The sequence below is a fragment of the Cervus elaphus genome, chromosome 9 (assembly GCF_910594005.1).
Source record: "Cervus elaphus chromosome 9, mCerEla1.1, whole genome shotgun sequence".
In the NCBI taxonomy this organism is placed as follows: Eukaryota; Metazoa; Chordata; class Mammalia; order Artiodactyla; family Cervidae; genus Cervus; species Cervus elaphus.
This window is the reverse complement of record NC_057823.1, coordinates 48341329-48360936: the sequence shown is the minus strand read 5'-3', so window position 1 is coordinate 48360936 and position 19608 is coordinate 48341329. Positions and strand designations below refer to the sequence as shown.

General features: G+C 45.3%; 1 protein-coding gene across 8 annotated transcripts in view; it reads left to right on the top strand.

The window, feature by feature from the left end:
* The window catches only part of LOC122700152 (core histone macro-H2A.1), a 79520-nt gene that overhangs the window by 24765 nt on the left and 35147 nt on the right, over positions 1–19608 (top strand). For all 8 annotated transcript variants that reach the window (XM_043912822.1, XM_043912823.1, XM_043912824.1 and 5 more), the window contains exons 3-4: positions 7039–7145; positions 7590–7787. In XM_043912822.1, the coding sequence (XP_043768757.1) occupies positions 7039–7145; positions 7590–7787 (305 nt within the window). The remainder of the gene's footprint in view (positions 1–7038; positions 7146–7589; positions 7788–19608) is intronic.

Sequence of the window (19608 nt, the reverse complement as noted above, 5' to 3'; positions counted from 1 at the left end):
CTTGTAAATGAATTTCAAGTCCTTGAAAGCAATGAGCCATGCGGAGAGGGCCCTGCCCGGCTGTTGGCCAGGCCCCCAGTTAGAGCAGGTTCCTCTGGCCTTCCCCAGCCACCTTGGCCTCCCGCCTTCCTCCTGGGGCCTCAACTTGTGCTGCCTCAGCAGCTGGCTCTGCTCCTGCCCCACCACGCCACCCCCTGCAGGGTCAAACAAAAGCCCCAGACCCCATCCCTAGGCAGAGGCTGCCTGTGGGGCCGCCCTGGGTGCTGCATAATATCAAGGCAAGTCTGGCAGCACCGAGGTTAAGCAGGTTCAAGTGCATTTTTCAAACATATGTAAACTGTTAAGTGTAACAGCAAAGGGTAAACTATCAGGGGAGGAAACACCAGGTTTTCCATATTGCGTCTCTCCTCCTCCTCTCAGCTCTCACGTACATCCCATCTATCCACCTAGCCAGACAGCCAGTTATATTGATAGAGGAAATCGAGGAAAAGAAAGAGTTTTCTTCGCCTAGAAATCAAGCCTGCTATACTCTATTAAGAGATAAAAGTGTGTGGTTGTGGTGTCAGTATTTGGAGTTTACTTTTACCAAGTGTTCTAGGCATGTGATTTGGTAACTCATTAATCCTCACAAGCCTAGAGGTAACCTTACCCCCCATTTATAGAATGGGAAACTGAGGCATGGGTGTTTCTTGGCAAATCTCACAGCTCAGGGCAGGAGCTGGGATTTGCACCCAGGTTGTCTGACAGCATGCCCCCGCTTAACCACGGTGCTCTGTGGGGCTGCAGCCACCATTGAAGATGGACCCAGGTGGTGAACTCACATAGACCTGCCAGTGATCTGGGGAAAGAAGAGGAAGACTTTCCTGAAAGGCAAGATATCAAGCACCAGACTGTGTTGGCGGGTTAGATGATGGTAATGGTAATGTCTGCCAAGAATCATAATCTTTTTTCTTGTTAATGTGTATAATGCAAAATTACTAATTATTTATTTTAAAATGTGTAAAAGAATTAGCTTAGTTTAGAAACTTGATACTAAGCTGCATTTCTTTGTTACTGGGAGACTTTGTGGGGAAGGTGGGATACTGGACCACATGCTGCTACCTGGACCCTGAGGAGGGGGGGTCTGTCATGTGGGCGTAACAGCAATGGCTGAGTTTGTGTGAGACTCAGAATATCTGCAGAAAAGTGATAGAATGGCTCATTGCTGCAAAATACCCTGTCTTCTGCCCAGAACATAACACCCCCAGTTACTGCTGTTGTTTTTATTTTTCCTGTGGAATCATTGGTTCCTTGGTGGCCCCCGGGACAAGCAGAGTGGAGAGCTCTGCTGAGGCCCACAGGCGAGGCCCTGGTGCTCCAGGCTGATGGCTCAGTGGGCTTCAGCTCCTGCCACTCATCACCCGAAAAGGTGGATTCTGGGCTGCCGAGGGAATTGGAGGAAACTGGTGCAGTCAGGATGCAGGAAACACTTAGCAGTCAGTCTCCGATTGGGGTTGATTGGGTTAAGGCCTTCCAGAATAGTGTAAAACAGCTCTGAACTCAATGAACTGCTGATGGCAGCCTGATGAATGGAAGGAAATACAATAAACAGATTCCTTGTCATGTTGTTGGCTTCGTAGCAAATATCTGTGTTCTCCCCGGGATTACGTGAACATTTGCTTTTCTTTGATTTCTGGTTGTTCTTTTCAATATTTCTTTTGTGAGAGGAGACGCTTCAAACAGTTCTGTAGGAGCCCCCGACTCTTTCCTTTGCGAGGGTTGTGTTTAGAGTTTGGCGCAGCCTCTATGCATCACCTGTTAGTTGTTAGGGGTCTAATTCTGCAAACCATGACTTCATCTCCCTGAAGGAACATAGACACAATGCTTCAGTACAACAGATAGGGCTACATGCAAGACGATTGGAGAAGAAAAAAAAAAGACACTAAGCCTTTGGTCTCTGGGTGAACTTGGGAAGTAGACCTGTCAGAGGCATTCACGTTCAGACAGCTGGGCTGTAGCTGAGAAGGCTGCCAAATAATGCTGTTACTCAAGGCTGTGGGGCTCTCATCAAGTGGCCCTAAAATGATCACGTTCCTCATGGCCAGGGAATGGTGGGCCCAGGGGTGCCTCTGCCTGCCTGCTGCTCGGAGGAGAGAATAAGGTCGCATCACTGGGCCAGGCTGCTGCATGTGATGGAGCCAGTGGCTCACCACTGGCCAGGAGTTGGAGCCAGAGATGCTCAGGTGTTTTACCAATTAGATCTTAAAAAAGATCTTAGGACAGAAAACTGGCACACGAATTGGCTAGTGTAACTCATCATTAGACCTGAGCCCCTTGCAGTGTCTGTCATTGGGGAACTTCGCCACACTGAGAGTCTTCTCAGAGGTGATGCCCCGGGCTCTGAGCCCCAAACCCGTCCCAGTGTTGGTCACTGGTGACAAAGTTGGACTGTCATTGGTCAGGAAGTCTTGGCTTTAAGGGGTGCAGACCCTGGTCAGGGGTCTGTTTCTTTTCCTGCTAACCACTCTTTGCTGATTTCTTACAGATTCCATTTGTTTCGGTTACAGTCTCTGCGCTGTGGCTCCTGAAACTCCCTCCGAGGCAGGATCCAAGCACAGAGCACTGCAAACTGTGGAGAAAAGAATTTTCATCTGTAAATGTGGTGCTTGTCTAGTTCTCTTTCTCAGAATCCCTTTCTCTGAAAATAGCCAGAGGCAAAACAAAATTTTAGAGACACACAAAACCATCTGAAATACAAGATTAATCAAGTGCAGGACACCCTCCCTGGTAGGAAGGCACAGGTTCCATTCAAGTCCAGGTAGAGCTGAAGCTGACTCCAGCCTGGCCCAGTAGGGGCCATCCCTGTGGGCAGTGGGTACAGTGACGGGAACCCAGACATAGTCCTGAGTCTAGGGCTTTCACAAATGTGTCCTTGCTATCATTCGCAAAGCCGAGGATCACTTAACTAGGAAGGAAACTTAATCAGGAAATCTCCTTTAGTGGCGTGTGCCCTGCCCCAATTCCTGAGCACTCAGGGCCCTCTCTCCCGCCCTCCTGCAAACATGCCCTGGAGAGCAGATGGGAGCTGATCCATCTTGTTGAGTTGCTGGCATTTTGCACCTCCCTTCCCCCCGCTGCAGCAGGCAGCCCTCTCTTAGCCAGGAAAGCCCTTTACGATTGCCGTTTCTAAAACTGGATTGAGGATGAAAGAGGGGAATGTATTACTGAATCCTTGGCAAGGGGCGAGTTTGTGCTCTGGGTTCCTGCTTCTTTCTGGTCTCTTGTCAACTGCCCCAGCCCTCTGCCTGCTGCAGTGCAGGGGTAGGGTGGAGCCGGGAACACACTTCTCATAAAAGGTGTGTCTCTGAGGTGCTCCATCTTGTGTGTCCCTTGAGGAAGGAGTTGCTATGGTAACTATCCATCTGGAAAACATGCAGGAGTAAACAGAAGATAAAGCTCTGGCTCAACCAGCCAAAATGTGAACCTCTGCCCTTCTTCGTTACCCCATTTGATGCTGCTCCCTCCCTTCTGACAGGGCTGAGGGTCCACTCTTTGAAGATAGGGAGTGGGAGGGTCAACTGTCTTGGTCTTCACAGATCAAAAGTGAGCTAGAGTTTTGCAAAAAGAAAGGGGTTTTCTGGCTCCTTGCTGAAAAGGCAGAGGAATGCACAGGAAGGACACTCCAGCCCAGCTGTCTCCAAGGTGCTCGATGCTCCTCGTCCCACTCCACAACCCACCCCCCGCCCCAGCCCCTCCATGTCCATCTCGTCACTCCCAGATGGATCCTGTCTGGCATCCCTGAGTCCAGGCTCAATTAGCAGTTGTTGTCACTGTTTAGTTGCTCAGTCGTGTCCAACTCTTTGCAACACTGTGGACTGTAACCCGCCACGCTCCTCTGTTCATGGATTTCCCAGGCAAGAATACTGGAGTGGGTTGCAGTTTCCTTCTCCAGGGGATCGTCCCAACCCAGGGATTGAACCCACGTCTCTGGCATTGCAGGTGGATTCTTTACCACCGAGCTACCAGGGAAGCCTTGAATTGGCAGTCAGTGAGCACAATCCTTGAAATTTTGCAAGTGGAGAGACTTGGGCCATTGGAGATTTCCACCATAATGTGAGAGTGTAGGGGTGTATGGGGGTGTGAAATTAGTGGAAGTTCAGGGGATTTCCTGGAGAATTGATCTTATTTCTCAACTGTGGGTGCTACTTAATGGTAAGTGCACTGCTTCCCTTGTGTTCTGTACTGCCTGTCCCTCACCCAGATACTGGAACACATTGGGAGTTCTGGTGACCCTTCCCCACCCTCCAGGTCTTTGCACTTCATTGTTACCACCTTCCCCACAGGAAAAAAGCTAAAGTAGTGATGCCAAAAATAAAATGACCACATCCCTCTTCCCCCTACCCTCACCAACGGCCACTGTGCCTTCTCTTGGGGAGAGCCTGCATCAGTACTCTGGGCAGGAAGAGGAAACAGGCCACCTCCACTTTCCCGAGAAACCGTAATTTCAAACGATCTTCTTACCACAGGGATGGGCTTAGGGCACTACTGTGGGTTTCTGTCTCTTTCTCTGTCTTTTTTAATGAGGGCCTTAGCACATTATGGGGACAAAGTTGTAATCCCCTAGCCTCCTTCTGTATATTCCTGCTGTAGATAGTGATGGCCCCATGTTTCCTGTGGCCTCAAAGTGGAGAAAGGCTGGGGAGGTGAGGGGGTGGTAGAGATCAGGAAGCCAGCCAAGTGGGCTACAGCCTAGTGGTGCCAGCAGCCCCTCTCCAGCCTTCCTGCCACATGGGCTGGCTGTGGCTGGCTCTCCTTCCTGTGCCCTGACTCTCAGGGTCTGGGCTCCTGCTTGGCTTCCTCCAGGCGGTGAGTTGGACAATAGTGTTGCAGTTATACTGCCTCCTCCATGAACGGGGCAGAGTGGAGGCCAAGCTGGGCTCATTTCTGCAGCTGGACATCAGGTCACTCAGGCATCCCAAACACTCTTGCTTGGCCATGATAGGGTCATCTCCTCTGGGCTTCAGCACACGCAGCCAACCATCAGTTACAGAGAAGCTTCAGTGAAATTGACAGGGGATCCTGGTCCTCGGACTGTTTGGGGAACAGTCCTGTTGGAGCTAACGTATGAGGGTGGGAGATGTACTGATTATATCCCCTTCCTCCCTGGGCCTCACTCTAGTGACCTGCATGTGTGCCTTTCAAGCACATGCACATAAGGATCCCTGTGATCTGGGAGCATCAAGCGGGCAGAGCTTCAGGTGCCTCTGGTGTCCACTTATCATCATCAGATTATTGAATTCCTGCCTTGGATTGAGGGGAACCCTCCTGATCCAGCTATAGGTAGCCAAGCAGCTGTTCAGTTTGACACACAGACTCATTTTTGCATTGGTTTCGGTTGTAACAATGGTTTAACATTGTAAACCACATAGGTTTAGTCACTAAGTTGTGTCAGACTCTTGTGACCCCATGGACTGTAGCCCATTAGGCTCCTCTGTCCATGGGATTCTCCAGGCAAGAATACCAGTGTGGGTTGCTGTTTCCTTCTCCAGGGTAAACCATGTAATATTGTAAATTTTAAATACGTGATTTTAATGTAGCTAAATTTTTTTCCTGCAGTTATTTTATAATGATGCCAAGTTTTAACTTTGCTGGATAAGTCTAGTGTTTACAACATAACTTTGAATATTATAAATCCTTTAGTACTAGGAAGAGGCCAGACTTGAGTTGAGCCCAGAAGGGTGGGCTAGATGGATGTTGCAGGCAGGGCTGTGGTGTGGACAGAATTGCAGAAGTGGGGATGTAAGATACATTTGGGGATAGTCTGCATTTCTCATTAAGAAAATGAGACAAAAGTAATGAGGTTGACAGTTAACAAAGAGAACTAGGCCACCAAGGAGGGAAAAAAATCTCTTACTGAAGGGCATTTCCTCATTTCTCCCATCTTTGGTGCTTTTGGAGACCTGTCGTCTTGTCTGCTGAGACCTTGTCCCAAAAGACTGGTCAGCAATCTCTAACTTAGCACCACCTATAGATCAGGCTCATCTCCTTCTGGGTTCTTAATTATTTTGTGGAAAATGTCAAATATACAGAATATTGAGAGAGGAACTCTTGATGTCTTACTCTCTCACGTCACAGTTGGATTTAACAACTGTTAACATTTCACCACATTTGTTTTCCTCTGTAGACTTTTTTTCAGAATTATTTGAGTAAATTGCAGACACCAGGGCCCTTCACCCCTAAATACTTTAGCATGTATCTCCTAAGGACAAGATGCTCCCTTCAGAGTGGTAATACTGTTACCACACCCAAGAAAATCAGTAATTCCTTTGTGTCTACTATCCAGCCTACATTCAAATCTCCTCAATTGTCTCCAGAATGACTTTGTAACTTTTTTAGCAATCAGGATCCCATTGAGTATTGACACTTTGTATCTGGCTGTTGTGTCTGTGTAGCCTCTTTTAATCTACTACATCCCACCTCTTTTCTTTTATGTTTTTATGGTGTTGACTTTGTAAAGGGTGCAGTCATATCCTTCTAGTTTTGAATCTGAGTGTGCAGGCATTCAACATTGATTCTGTTAACAGAAATGTACTGAGTAACATGCCACCTCCCCCTGACTTCACAGAAACCCCTGCATGACTCCTAGCTCAGGGGCCCCACTGCTGGCCCCATGGGGTTGATGCTGATGATATCCGGCATGCTGACTGCGAGCAGCCTTGTTCTGGGAAGAGAATTCACATCTGAGCTCTACCACTTACTCCTCACTGAGGGCCTTTAGCTGGTTGTCCTTTCTCCTCTCTAAACCTCAGTTTTGCACATCCACAACAAAGGGGTTGGACCAGGGGTCTCCCTTATCCCCCTCAGCTTTGCCTCTCAACACCTTTGTGACTTGCCACCGAGTATTTCCAGGCAGACCGCCTGCAGCTTCATGGCTCAGGGTAGGGTTGGGACACTGCTGCCTGCTCCCCTTCCCGACACCAAGAACGGGATTCGGGAGGGTGCACACAGCTCTCTGATGCTATAATGTGACCACATGCCCTTCCTCTCCTCTCCCCAAAGCGGAGATTCTGGAGCTGGCTGGCAACGCGGCAAGAGACAACAAGAAGGGCAGGGTCACGCCCCGGCACATCCTGCTGGCTGTGGCCAACGATGAAGAGCTGAATCAGGTATGGGGCTCTCCTCTGCCTCCCCCACCCAGACACCCCAGCAGGCAGTCTTGCGGCCGAAGAGCTGTATATCCGGAGGGAGGGTGGTGTTTGGCTGGCTGTCGAGGGTGTGGACTGCTTGTGACTATTAGCCACTCCCCTGCCCTACCCCCACCGCCCATGGCAATTTGTCCCCAAGACTTTATTGGTTGGGGGTGGGGAGAATGAAGAAAGATATTTGACTCTCCTGGAAGAAAGATGGTTTGGAAACTCCACCCAAGTGAAGGAGTCTGAAGGCCTGCTCCCTGTGTAGTGAGCCAGGGTCCTGTTAGCATCCTTGTAGATGCCATAGAGGAGAGAGTTCTGCCAACCAAGAGCAGGAGCATGGGTGGGGAGGACTGACTTCTTGAAGGTCATGGAAGGGGTGGTCTGGCTCACCATCTGCTCATTTGGTTTTCCTGCAAGCTGCTAAAAGGAGTCACCATAGCCAGTGGGGGTGTGTTACCAAACATCCATCCAGAGTTGCTAGCGAAGAAACGAGGATCCAAAGGGAAGTTGGAAGCCATCATCACGCCACCCCCAGCCAAAAAGGCCAAGTCTCCGTCCCAGAAGAAGCCCGTGTCTAAGAAAACAGGGGGCAAGAAAGGGGCCCGGAAATCCAAGGTGAGTTTGTGATTTGGCAGCAATGTGTGAGGTGTGGGTCCAGGCAGGTGCAGGTGGGTGGGGTCACAAGGGTGCCCCCTCCTGGTGAGGGCTCATGCCCCTCTTGGGGTGGGGGCCTATGGAAGCAAATGGAGCTGACAACAGCTAGTCCAGCTCAAGTGGACAGAGTCTGGATGCAGGTGGGAAACTAGATTTCCCTAGGCAGAGGTGATGTGGGGAGGTGCTGGGGCAGATAGCCCCAGGCTGGAAGGGACGGTGCCTGCCCTTCGAGGAGCTGTGCATGCCTCTGTGAGTGCAGGAGCTTCCCTGTGGGAGCAGCTGTCAAGTCCTGCCCAGAGGTGCCTGCTGCAGTGCTTACCGTTGATATGCTCAGAACTGGCGTCATGTTGCCATGGCTTCGTGTCCTCTTCCAAGCCTGTTGTAGCAGGAATGGTTCAGTTAGCTCTTTGAAATGATTGCCTTGTTAAGGAGGAAAATGGATGCGTTGTCTGGGCGCCTCCTGCCAGACCCGGTTTGAACTGAGACTAGGCCATCGGTGCTGATCTTGTGGGGAGTGAAACCTTCTCGTGAGTGTGACCTAATGTCTTATGGAGTAGGGCGGGCCAACTGATCCCAAGCCAGGATCTGGCTTGTCCTCCCTCGGGAGGTCCACGCATATAACTGGTTGTACTCACCTGTCTGAGACTCCAGGGGAACTGGGACACATGTTCTCTGTTCTCCTTGCTGGGCCCTGCCTCTCAGCTGTTGTCACAGACTCCAGTACCAGCAAGCTAGGACCAGTGCTGCTCTGTGTTTAGTAAAATGGAATCTGAAGGCTGCCCTGCCCTGTGCTGTCCTCTCAGGAGTCATCCTTCCGGCCCCCAGCCAGACTAAGAGGAGATTCTTTGTGGCAGAAGGTGGCTTTCCTATTTTGTAAGTCATATCCCCTTGGAAATGCCGTGAGGGGTCTAATGCAGTGTCAGTGTCAGGACATTTTTACCAGAGCCCTCACTGGAGTGAGATGGTGAGACACCTTCCCTGGACAGGTCCAGGAGCCCTGACCCAGAGCCACACACCAGCCCACCCTCCCAGCATGTCCCCTCCTCCAAGCCCGTCCAAAGATCAGGCAGGCCTTCACCAAATGTAGGGGGCACCTTCTGAGACCTCTAACCTCCCACCCACACTGTTCGTGGACTCTTTAGTTAAGGTATTAAGAGGCTATATTTTTTGTTCACCCTTCTGTATGTAGACAATCACTTCCCTCATTCCCTCAGTTCAGTCACTCATTTGTGTCTGACTCTTTGCAACCCTATGGACTGCAGAATGCCAGGCTTCCCTGTCCATCACCAACTCCTGGAGCTTGCTCAAACTCATGTCCCTTGAGTCAGTGATGCCATCTCATCATCTGCCATCCCCTTCTGCCTTCAGTCTTCAAACACTTCCCTGAAAACTACAAAATCTAAATTCTTCTTGCCCACAGAGCCTCCTAACCCCACCCCACCCCACCCCACCCACCAGGCTCAGAATCACTCCCACCTCTTTGAGAGAGAAACCTAATACTGGAGAGTGTCCTGTAAGTTATTTCCAGACACTGCACTCCACCTAGCTCACAAGTCCTGGAGGAGGCTTGGGGCAGGCTCGGGGCAGGCAGGGGATTTCACAGAATGCTGTTACTCATTCCTGCTAACTATAAAATTAGCAGATTGAACTGTTTCTTTTTTCCCTTACAACACTTGGATTTGTGGGGAGGGGCAGGACAGGGCAAGCGAGGAAAGTGCCTGTGCATCCCTCTTTAAATGTTAAAAAAGAAAACAGAGATGCCAAGTCTATCATCTCTTGATTGTGGGCCTCAGGAAGCTGGCTGCCCACAGAGCAGGGGCCAGTAGGGGCAGAACTGCATCCCTCCACATAGCCTTCCTGCACCGTGGCCAGAGTGTGGCCTTGCTCACGCCGGCCGCTGCTTCTTGATGTTTGAGCACCTCTTCAACCCTAGTGTGTCTGGCAATCCTGGGTTGAACCTCACTCCCTATCACCCCCAGTCTTCTGCCATAGTTTTTGCCCCATGACTTTATGAACTTTCACAACTTACCAAACATTAGGAATGCTTTTTCTTTCTTTTTGGACTCGAAATACAGAGGGCATGTGTGTGTGATGTCTTTAGCTTCTAGTAGCTATATTTGGAACTCGGTGTTTCTAATAACCATATGCCAATAATCACTTGAACACTCAACTTCTCCCTTGATTACAAAAGCAGGAAGTCTGTTATGGTGGTCTGTTTTTCTTCTACACAATAAAACACATTGTCTGCTTACTGTACCAGTATTTGGCTAACATTAAACCCTGGGGGAAGCTGAAATTGGAACCGTGAACAGCTAATTTTCAAAACATTTGTTTAATGTAAATTGTGGTGTCAGCTCCCAGAAACAGCAGAGAACCCTGCATCTCCAGGTTTAAGTGGAATGTTCTGAAAATAACCTTTCCAGAGACATGCAGAAAAAGCCTTAGTAACATGCTAAAGCAGTTGTAGTGAAAGGGAGTTGGTATTTTTCAAGTGTCAACACTTGAATTACAAATCATAATTTTTCCCCCAATTCTATGTAATTGGAAGGTTTTGAAAGTCTCCAGTTGTGACAGCTGAGTCAGCTATAGTGGAAACTGTTAGAGAAGGCAACACAACCCACCGGGCGCTGGGCGTCCGGGGTCCTTGCAAGTGCCTTGGGGTTTCTCCTTCTAATTGGGTGGCCTCCGGCGACTCTGTGCCTCAGTTTACCCCCACCTCTGTGAAACAATGGGTTCCATTACAGCCCTACAGTTTAGTGACTTTAATTAATATTTGTGTGGGTAGTGTGTGTGAGTTTAGATGGTATGAAAGAGTATGTGGTAATAAAATCTCACTCTCCCCACAGTACTCCCACTTCTCCCCAGAGCAGAGTTTTCATGCACCCTTTGAGAAAGTCTAAGCACATGAAAGCATACGGATATATAAAGTCTTCCCCATCCTACTAGCTTTAAATATATATATACATACACACAAATATATATATATACACACATACATCTATACATATATATATATTTATATGAATCTTATTCCCCAATGATTTGGCAGTGTGGCTTCAGTGGTTACTGGTGCCAGCTTTGTATTCCAGTTCTGATAGTTCCTGAGGCTGTGTGACTTTGGAAAGTTTATTTCTGTAGCATCTCAGTTTCCTCATCTGTAAACTGGAGGTATGTCGCAGGGTGGTTGGGAAGCTTAAAAGGGAATCCATGTGGAGTGCATGCAGCAGTGTCTGGCACACGTCAGCTGTTGCTCTTACTCCCTTGGCAGTTCTTGTTCATCTTGGCGTGTGAGCTGCTTTAGTATCTCATGGTGTGACCCCAGTTACTGATACTGTAGACAGAACCAGTGTACCCAGTTCTCTGGATTGTTCCTTGTGTCCATTCTGAGAAACCGTGCCATAGTGGCCATCACTGTGCCTGGGTCTCTGTGTGCAAGTGCATGTGTAGGAGAAAGTCCTCCAGGTGGACTTGCTGAAGGAGACAGTGTATTTTTAACCTTGATGGCCGTTACTCACATATACAGCGTATTATCCCATTAAGAAAGTGTGAAAGTGGCCTTATTGTTCTCACGTTTGACACTTGAGTTGTTGAAGGAAGACGCATAACGTGCGACCGTGTTTTCTCGTCAGCGCGTGCCTGTTCCTCCTCTCGGTGGTGAGGGTACAGCGCCTCGGCGCTCGGTGAGGGAGGCAGAGTCACTACAGAAGCAGGGTGGGGGGGCGAGTGGTTCTCTGACCCTGGTAAGGTGGAGTGACGGGAGGGCAGCGTCGCCTTACTTAGGTGGTCAGGGGAGGCTTCTCTGGTTAGGCAACACTTGCAGGAGGAGGTGTCTAGGCATTCCCGTGACAGAGAAGAGAGCTCCTGCACAGGATGGGAGCACACCAGACTCCTCCCAGAGAGAAGGGGACAGGCCTTCATGTGGGGTCCCCAGCACATCATAGAAACTTGGGGACCTTTCTCAAAATAAAAGACCAAAGAGTCAAAGGAAACTATTTATGCCTAAATCTTCTAGGTTGAGCCTCCTTGTCAGAAGACTCACCAAGATTCACAGGATAATCTTTAGGGCATCACCAAGAAGATAATTTTTGCCAAAAATTCTGATAAAAAGTTATCTCACCTCAGATTTTTCAAATATATATCCATGCTACCGCCTCAACTGAACTCCACCCTCATGTGTGAATCACTCTCCTTGATCAAGAAAATACACTTGCTCCTTTTTGCCTGGCGAAAAGCCCAAGATGATTTTGGGAGAGTGCCTCTTTCTTTTTTGAGAAATATTTTAAACTGCAAATGAGGGATGAATGTTCTGGTAAGGGATGCCAAAGAAAGGGATGGGTTCTTTTGAGAAGCTGCCATCCTTGCAAAATTTTGCTGACTTTTTAATGAAATTTCCAGAGATTCAAACATCAGAGCAGATGAGACTTGGCCGAGGTAATCTTGGGTTGATAATTTCACACAAGTCTTTTGGGCCTACTCACATCTACAGATTCTTAAGTACACCTCCTGCTGACTCTGACCTTACAGGTTTTTCTGCTGCTGAAAACAAAATTGGGTGTATGCACAATACATGGAGCATTTGGATTTGTAAAACAATATGAATTTCCAAACTGTCAATCATTGTGGAGATTGACAAAGTATTGCTTGCTCTCTTTTGTCCCCCTTGGGCCAGGATATGAAAAGAACTTGCCACATACTATCACCATTTCCTGTAAGAAAGGGCATCTTAATACCAAAAAGTGAGAAAGAGACATAATCTCAGACTGCAGACCTTGGGAAAACTTACGGCACACTTACTATGACGTCTCCTGAGGCAGCTGTGCAGACCTGAAGCACCCTTGAAGCATGGGCTGCAAACCTTACAAGGAAGAGGCAGGTGTTGGTTTCCAGGTGGATAGACTGTGAGAACTGGGAAGGAATGGCCTATCTTGCACACTGTTTGCCTCTTTTTTGGCCTTGGCCACTCCTTTAGTCAGTTCTTCTGCCTTTACTGATGAGGAAGGCAAGTCTTAGGGAAGGTGAACTGTTTACTTAAGGCTTCTCAGCCAGTAGACCAGGACTCAAATGCAGGACTTGAAGGTTCAAACATAGTGTCACTTGTGTGTCCTGTGACTGTGGACCTCTTCTCCAGGCAGAATCCCCCAGGCCTGATGGTGGAGGGCTGCAAAGCTGCGCACTGCAGGGTGAGTGGGGCAACAGCTTAAAAAAATTGTTTAATACCACATTCTGGCCTCTCGTTAAATTTGTGTGTACATTCATGATCTATATTCTTTTTATAATTTCTACCTCTTAACTTCTACAGCATTCTTTTTCTTGTATTGAATTACCATTGACATAAAGCACTGATACATGTAAGGTATACAGCATGCTTTGACTTACATATATCGTAAAATGCTTACTATAATTTTGTTGCTCAGTTGTGTCTGACTCTTTGTGACCCTGTGGACTGCAGCACGCCAGGCTTCCCTGTCCTGCACCATCTCCTGGAGTTTACTTAAACTCGTGTCCCTTGCACTGGTAATGCCATCCAACCCCCTCATCTTCTGTCGTCCCCTCTCCTCCTGCCTTTAATCTTTCCCAGCATCAGGGTCTTTTCCAATGAGTTGGCACTTCCCATCAGGTGGCCAAAGTATTGGAGCTTCAGTTTTCAGCATCAGTCCTTTCCGTGAATATTCAGCATTGATTTCCTATAAGATTGACTGGTTTGATCTCCTTGCAGTCAGTCCAAGGGACTCTCAAGGGTCTTCTCCAACACCGCAGTTCAAAAGCATCAATTCTTCAGTGCTCAGCCTTCTTTTTGTTCCAACTCTCACATCCGTACATGACTATTGGAACAATCATAGCTTTGTCTGTACAGACCTTTGTCAGCAAAGTAATGTCTCTGCTTTTAATACGCTGTCTAGGTTTGTCATAACTTTTCTTCCAAGGAGCAAATATCTTTTAAATTCATGGCTGCAGTCACCATCTGCAGTGATTTTGGAGCCCCCCAAAATAAAGTCTGTCACTGTTTCCATTGTTTCCCCATCTCTTTGCCATGAAATGATAGGACTGGATGTCATGATCTTAGTTTTTTGAATGTTGAGTTTTAAGCCAGCTTTTTTACTCTCCTCTTTCACTTTCATCAAGAGGCTCTTTAGTTCTCTTCGCTTTCTGCCATAAGGGTGGTGTCATCTGCATATCTGAGGTTATTGATATCTTTCCCGGCAATCTTGATCCCAGCTTGTGCTTCATCCAGCCTGGCATTTTGCATGATGTACTCTGTATGTAAGTTAAATAAGCAGGGTGACAATATACAGCCTTGACATACTCCTTTCCCAATTTAGAACCAATCTGTTGTTCCATGTCCAGTTCTGTTGCTTCTGGACCTGCATACAGGTTTCACAGGAAGCACATTAGGTGGTCTTGTATTTCTGTCTCTTTAAGAATTTTCCACAGTTAGTTGTGATCCACACAGTCAAAGGGTTCAGCATAGTCAACAAAACAGAAGTAGATGTTTTCCTGGAATTCTTTGCTTTTTCTGTGATCCATTGGATGTTGGCAATTTGGTCTCTGGTTCCTCTGCCTTTTTCTACATCCAGCTTGTATATCTGGAAGTTCTCGGTTCACGTATTGTTGAAGCCTAGCTTGAAGGATTTTGAGCATCACCTTGCTGGCATGTGAGATGAGTGCAATTATGTGCTCTTGAAAATTCCTTGGCATTGCCCTTTTTTGGGATTGGAATGAAAACTGACCTTTTTCAGTCCTGTGGACACTGCTGAGTTTTCCCAATTTTCTGGCATATTGAGTGCAGCACTTTCACAGCATCATTTTTTAGGATTTGAAATAGCTCAACTGGAATTCCATCACCTCCACTAGCTTTGTTTGTAGTGATGCTTCCTAAGGCCCACTTGACTTCATGCTCCAAGATGTCTGACTCTAGGTGAGTGATCACACCATTGTGTGTGCAGATCATGAAGATCTTTTCTGTATAGTTCTTCTGTGTATTCCTGCCACCTCTTCTAAATATCTTATGCTTCGGTTGGGTCCATACCATTTCTGTCCTTTATTGTGCCCATCTTTGCATGAAATGTTCCCTTGGTATCTCTAATTTTCTTGAAGCGATCGCTAGTCTTTCCTATTCTATTGTTTTCCTCTATTTCTTTGTACTGTTCACTTAAGAATGCTTTCTTATTTCCCCTTGCTATTCTTTGGGACTCTGCATTCAGGTGGGTATCTCTTTCCTTTTCTCCTTTGCCTTTCACTTTTCTCAGCTATTTGTATAGTTAGTATTCATCGTCTCATATACAAAAAAAATGTTTTTTCTCCTTGTGATAACTCTTAGGACCTGCTCTCAACAAATTTCCTGTGTCTCATACAGCAATGTTGACCATAGTCCTCATGTTGGATATTACATTCCTAGTACTTATCTGATAACTGGAAGTTTGTACCTTTTGACCACTTTCCTCTAATCCCTCCTCCGCTAATCCTCTGCCCCTAGTAACAGATCTGATCTTTTTTTCCTGTGAGGTTGGTTTTCCTGTTACTGTTTTTTAAGATTCCACATATAAGAGAGATTATACGGTATATATGGCATTTTAATTTCTCTGACTTATTTTACTTAGCAGCGCTGTCAAGGTCCATCCATTTTGTCATGAATGGCAGAATTTCCTTCATTTTTATGACTGATTAATACTCCTTTTTGTTTATATAGGGGTGTGTGTGTGTCATACTTTTTATCCATTCTTCCATGGATGGCCATTCTGGTTGTTTCCATATTTCTATATCTTGGCTATTACACATAATGCTGCAATGAACATGGAGTGCATATATCCTATTGCAGGCAGATTCTTTACCAGCTGAGCCACCAGGGAAGCCCAAGAATACTGGAGTGGATAGCCTATCTTCTCTAGTGGATCTTCCTGACCCAGCAATCGAACCCAGTTCTGCATTGCAGGCGGATTCTTTACCAGCTGAGCTACCAGGGAAGCCCTTATATCCCTTTGAGTTAGTGTTTTTGTTTCCTTCGGATGAATACTCAGAAGTGGAATTGCTGAATCATGTGGTAGTTCTATTTTTAATTTTTTGAGGAACCTCCACAATGTTTTCCATCGTGGCCACTCCAATTTATGTTCCTATCAACAGTGTACCAGGGTTCCCATTTCTCTACATCCTCACCAACACTTATTTCCTGTCATTATGATAATAGCCACTCTTAACAGGTGTGAGGTGCTATATCATTATGGTTTTGATTTGCATTTTCCCTCATGACTAGTGATGTTGAGCACCTTTTCATGTACTGGTTGGCCATTTGTGTGTCTTTGGAAAAGTGCTCTTGCGTTTTTAGTTCTTGAGTTGTTGGAGTTTTTATATAGGTCCATAGATTGCCTTTTCATTTTGTCGATTGTTTCTTCTGTTGTGTAGAAACTTTGTAGTTTAATATAGACCTACTTATTTATTTTTGCTTTTGTTGCCTCTTCTGGCATCAACTCCAAAATCATTGCCAATACAAATACCAAAGTGCTTACTGTCTATTTTCCTCATGGAGTTTTATGGTTTCAACTCTTACGTTCAAGTTTTTAGTCTATAGTGAGTTAATTTTTGTGTATAGTGTAAGATAGTGGTGCAGTTTTATTCTTTTCCATTGCTTGTTGAATTTTCCCAACAGTATTTATTGAAGACACTGTCCTTTCTTCATTGTATATTTTTGGCTCCTTTGTTGTGAATTGGTTGACCATATATGCCTGTGTTTGTTTCTGGGCTTGTTATTCTGTTCCATTGTCTGATTTTGTGCCAGTACCATACTGTTTTCATTACTACAGCTTTCCTATGTAGTTTGAAATGAGAGGACATGATGCCTCCAGATTTGTTGTTCTTTTTCAAGACTGCTTTGGATAGTTGAGGGTCTTTCACAGTTCCATACAGATTTTAAGATTGTTCTATTTCTTTTTAAAATGCCATTGGAATCTTTTTCACATGTTACTGTTTTCTTTTTTTTTAATTGAAGTATTATTGATTTATAATGTTAATTTCTCCTGTAAAGCACAGTGATTCGGTTACACACACACACACGTGTATATATACATTCTTATAAAATTATTTAATAGCACATTTTTATCTTTTAAATCTTATATTGAAGCATATTTGATTTACATTGTTGTATCAGTTTCAGGTGTACAGTGAAGTCATTTTTGTTATACACATACCTATTCTTTTATTTTTTTTAATTGGGGTATAGTTGCTCTGCAATTTTGTGTTCGTTTTTCTGTACAACAAAGTGAACAAGCTGTGTATACATATATCCCTTTCCTCTTGGACCTCCATCTCTCCCCCACACCTCATCTGTCTAGGTCACCACAGAGCACTGAGCTGAGTTCCCTGCTTGGTCATTCTGACTGATGTGAAGTGATAGCTCATTGTGGTTTTGATCTGCATTTCTGTAATAATTGGTTATGTTGAGCATCTTTTCATGTGCCTTTTGACCATCTGTATGGGCTTCCTAGTGGCTCAGTGGTTAAAAAAAAAGCTTTGCCTACAATGCAGGAGTTTGCCTGCCAAGCAGGAAACATGGGTTCAGTCTCTGGGTCAGGAAGATCACGTGGAAAAGGAAATGGCAACCTACTTCAGTATTCTTGCCTGGGAAATCCTGTGGACAGAGGAGCCTGGCAGACTACAGTCCGTGGGGTCACAGAAGAGTTGGATATGACTCAATGACTAAACGACAATAGTTGGCTTCTTTGGAGAAATGTCTGTTTAGGTCTTCTGCCCATTTTTTGATTGGGTTGTTTTTTTGTTATTGAGCTTCATGAGCTGTTTGTATATTTTGGAGATTAATCTTTTGTCAATTGCTTCATTTCCAAATATTTTCTTCCATTCTGAAGTTGTCTTTTTGTCTCATTTATGGTTATCTTTGTGCAAAAAGCTTTTACATTTAATTAGGCCCCATTTGTTTAGTTTTGTTTTTATTTTCCTTAGGAGGTGGGTAAAAAAAATATCTGCTGTGATTTATGTGAAAGAGTCTTCTGCAGATGTTTTCCTCTAATAGTTTTATAGTGCCAGGTCTCATATTTAGGTCTTTAATTCATTTGGAGTTTATTTTTATGTATGGTATTTCTGTTGTTGTTCAGTCTCTCAGTCATGTCCGACTCTTTGTGACCCCATGGACTTCCTGCCGCACACCAGGCTTCCTTTTCCTTCATCATATCCCAGAGTTTGTTGAAACTCAAGTCTGTTGAGTTGATGATGCAATCCAACTGTCTCGTCTTCCATCGTCCCCTTCTCATGCCCTCAGTCTTTCCCAGCATGAGGGTCTTTTCCAGTGAGTTGGCTCTTTGCATCAGGTAGCCAAAGTACTGGAGCTTCAGCTTCAGCATCAGTCTTTCCAATGAATAGTCGGGGCTGATTTCCTTTAGGATTGACTGGTTTGTTTTACTTGCTGTCCAAGGGACTCTCAAGGGTCTTCTCCAGCACCACAATTTGAAAGCATCAATTCTTTGACATTCAGTGTGGTGTTAGAGAATGTTCTCATTTCATTCTTTTACATATAGCTGTCCAGTTTTCCCAGCACTGCTTATTGAAGAGACTGTCTTTTCTCCATTGTATATTCTTGCCTCCTTTGTCAGAGATTAAGTGTGTGGCTTTATCTCTGAGCTTTCTAGTCTGTTCCATTGGTCTATATTTCTGTTTTTGTGCCAGCACCACAGTCTTGATGACTTAGCTTTGTACTATAGTCAGAAGTGAAGGAGCCTGATTTCCTCCAGCTCCATTTTTCTTTCTTAAGCTTGCTTTGGCTATTTGAGATCTTTTCTGTTTCCATACAAATTATAAAATTTTTTGCTCTAATTCTGTGAAAAATGCCGTTGGTGATTTGATAGGGATTGTGTTGAACATGTAGATTGCTTTGGGTAGTATAGTCATTTTTGCAATATTGATTCTTCCAATCCAAGAACATGGACTATCTCACTATCCGTTTGGGTCATCTTTAATTTCTTTCATCAGTGTCTTATAGTTTTCTGAGTACAAGTTTTTACCTCCTTTGGTATGTTTATTCCTAGGTATTTTATTCTTTTTGTTGCAATGATAAATGGGATTGTTTCCTTAATTTCTCTTTATGATCTTATATTGTTAGTGTATAAGAACGCAACATTTCTATGCATTGATTTTGTATTCCGCAACTTTACCAAATTCATTGATTAGCAGTAGTAGTTTCCTGGTGGCATCTTTAGGATTTTCTATGTATACTGTCATGTCATTGGCAAACAGTGACAGTTTTACTTCTTTTTCAATTTGAATTCCTCTTATTTCTTTTTCTTCTCTGATTGCTGTGGCTAGGGCTTCCAAAACTGTGTTGAGTAATAGTGGTGAGAGTGGACACCTTTGCCTTGTTCCTGGTCTTAGAGGAAATGGTTTCAGTTTTTCACAAATGAAATGATGTTTGCTGTGAACTTGTTGTGTATGGCCTGTATTATGTTGAAGTAGGTTCCCTCTATGCCCGCTTTCTGGAGTTTTTTTTTTTTTTTTAAGTCATAAATGTGTGTTGAATTTTGTCAAAAGCTTTTTCAGCACCTGTTGAGATCGTATGGTTTTTATTCTTCAGTTTGTTAATGTAGTATGTCACAGTGATTGATTTGCAGATATTGACAAATCCTTGCATCTCTGGGATAAATTCCACCTAATCATGGCATATGATCCTTTTGATGTATTGTTGGGTTGGTTTGCTAGTATTTTGTTGAGGGTTTTTACATCTATATTCATCAGTGATATTGGCCTGTAATTTTCTTTTCCTGTGATACCTTTGTCTGGTTTTGGT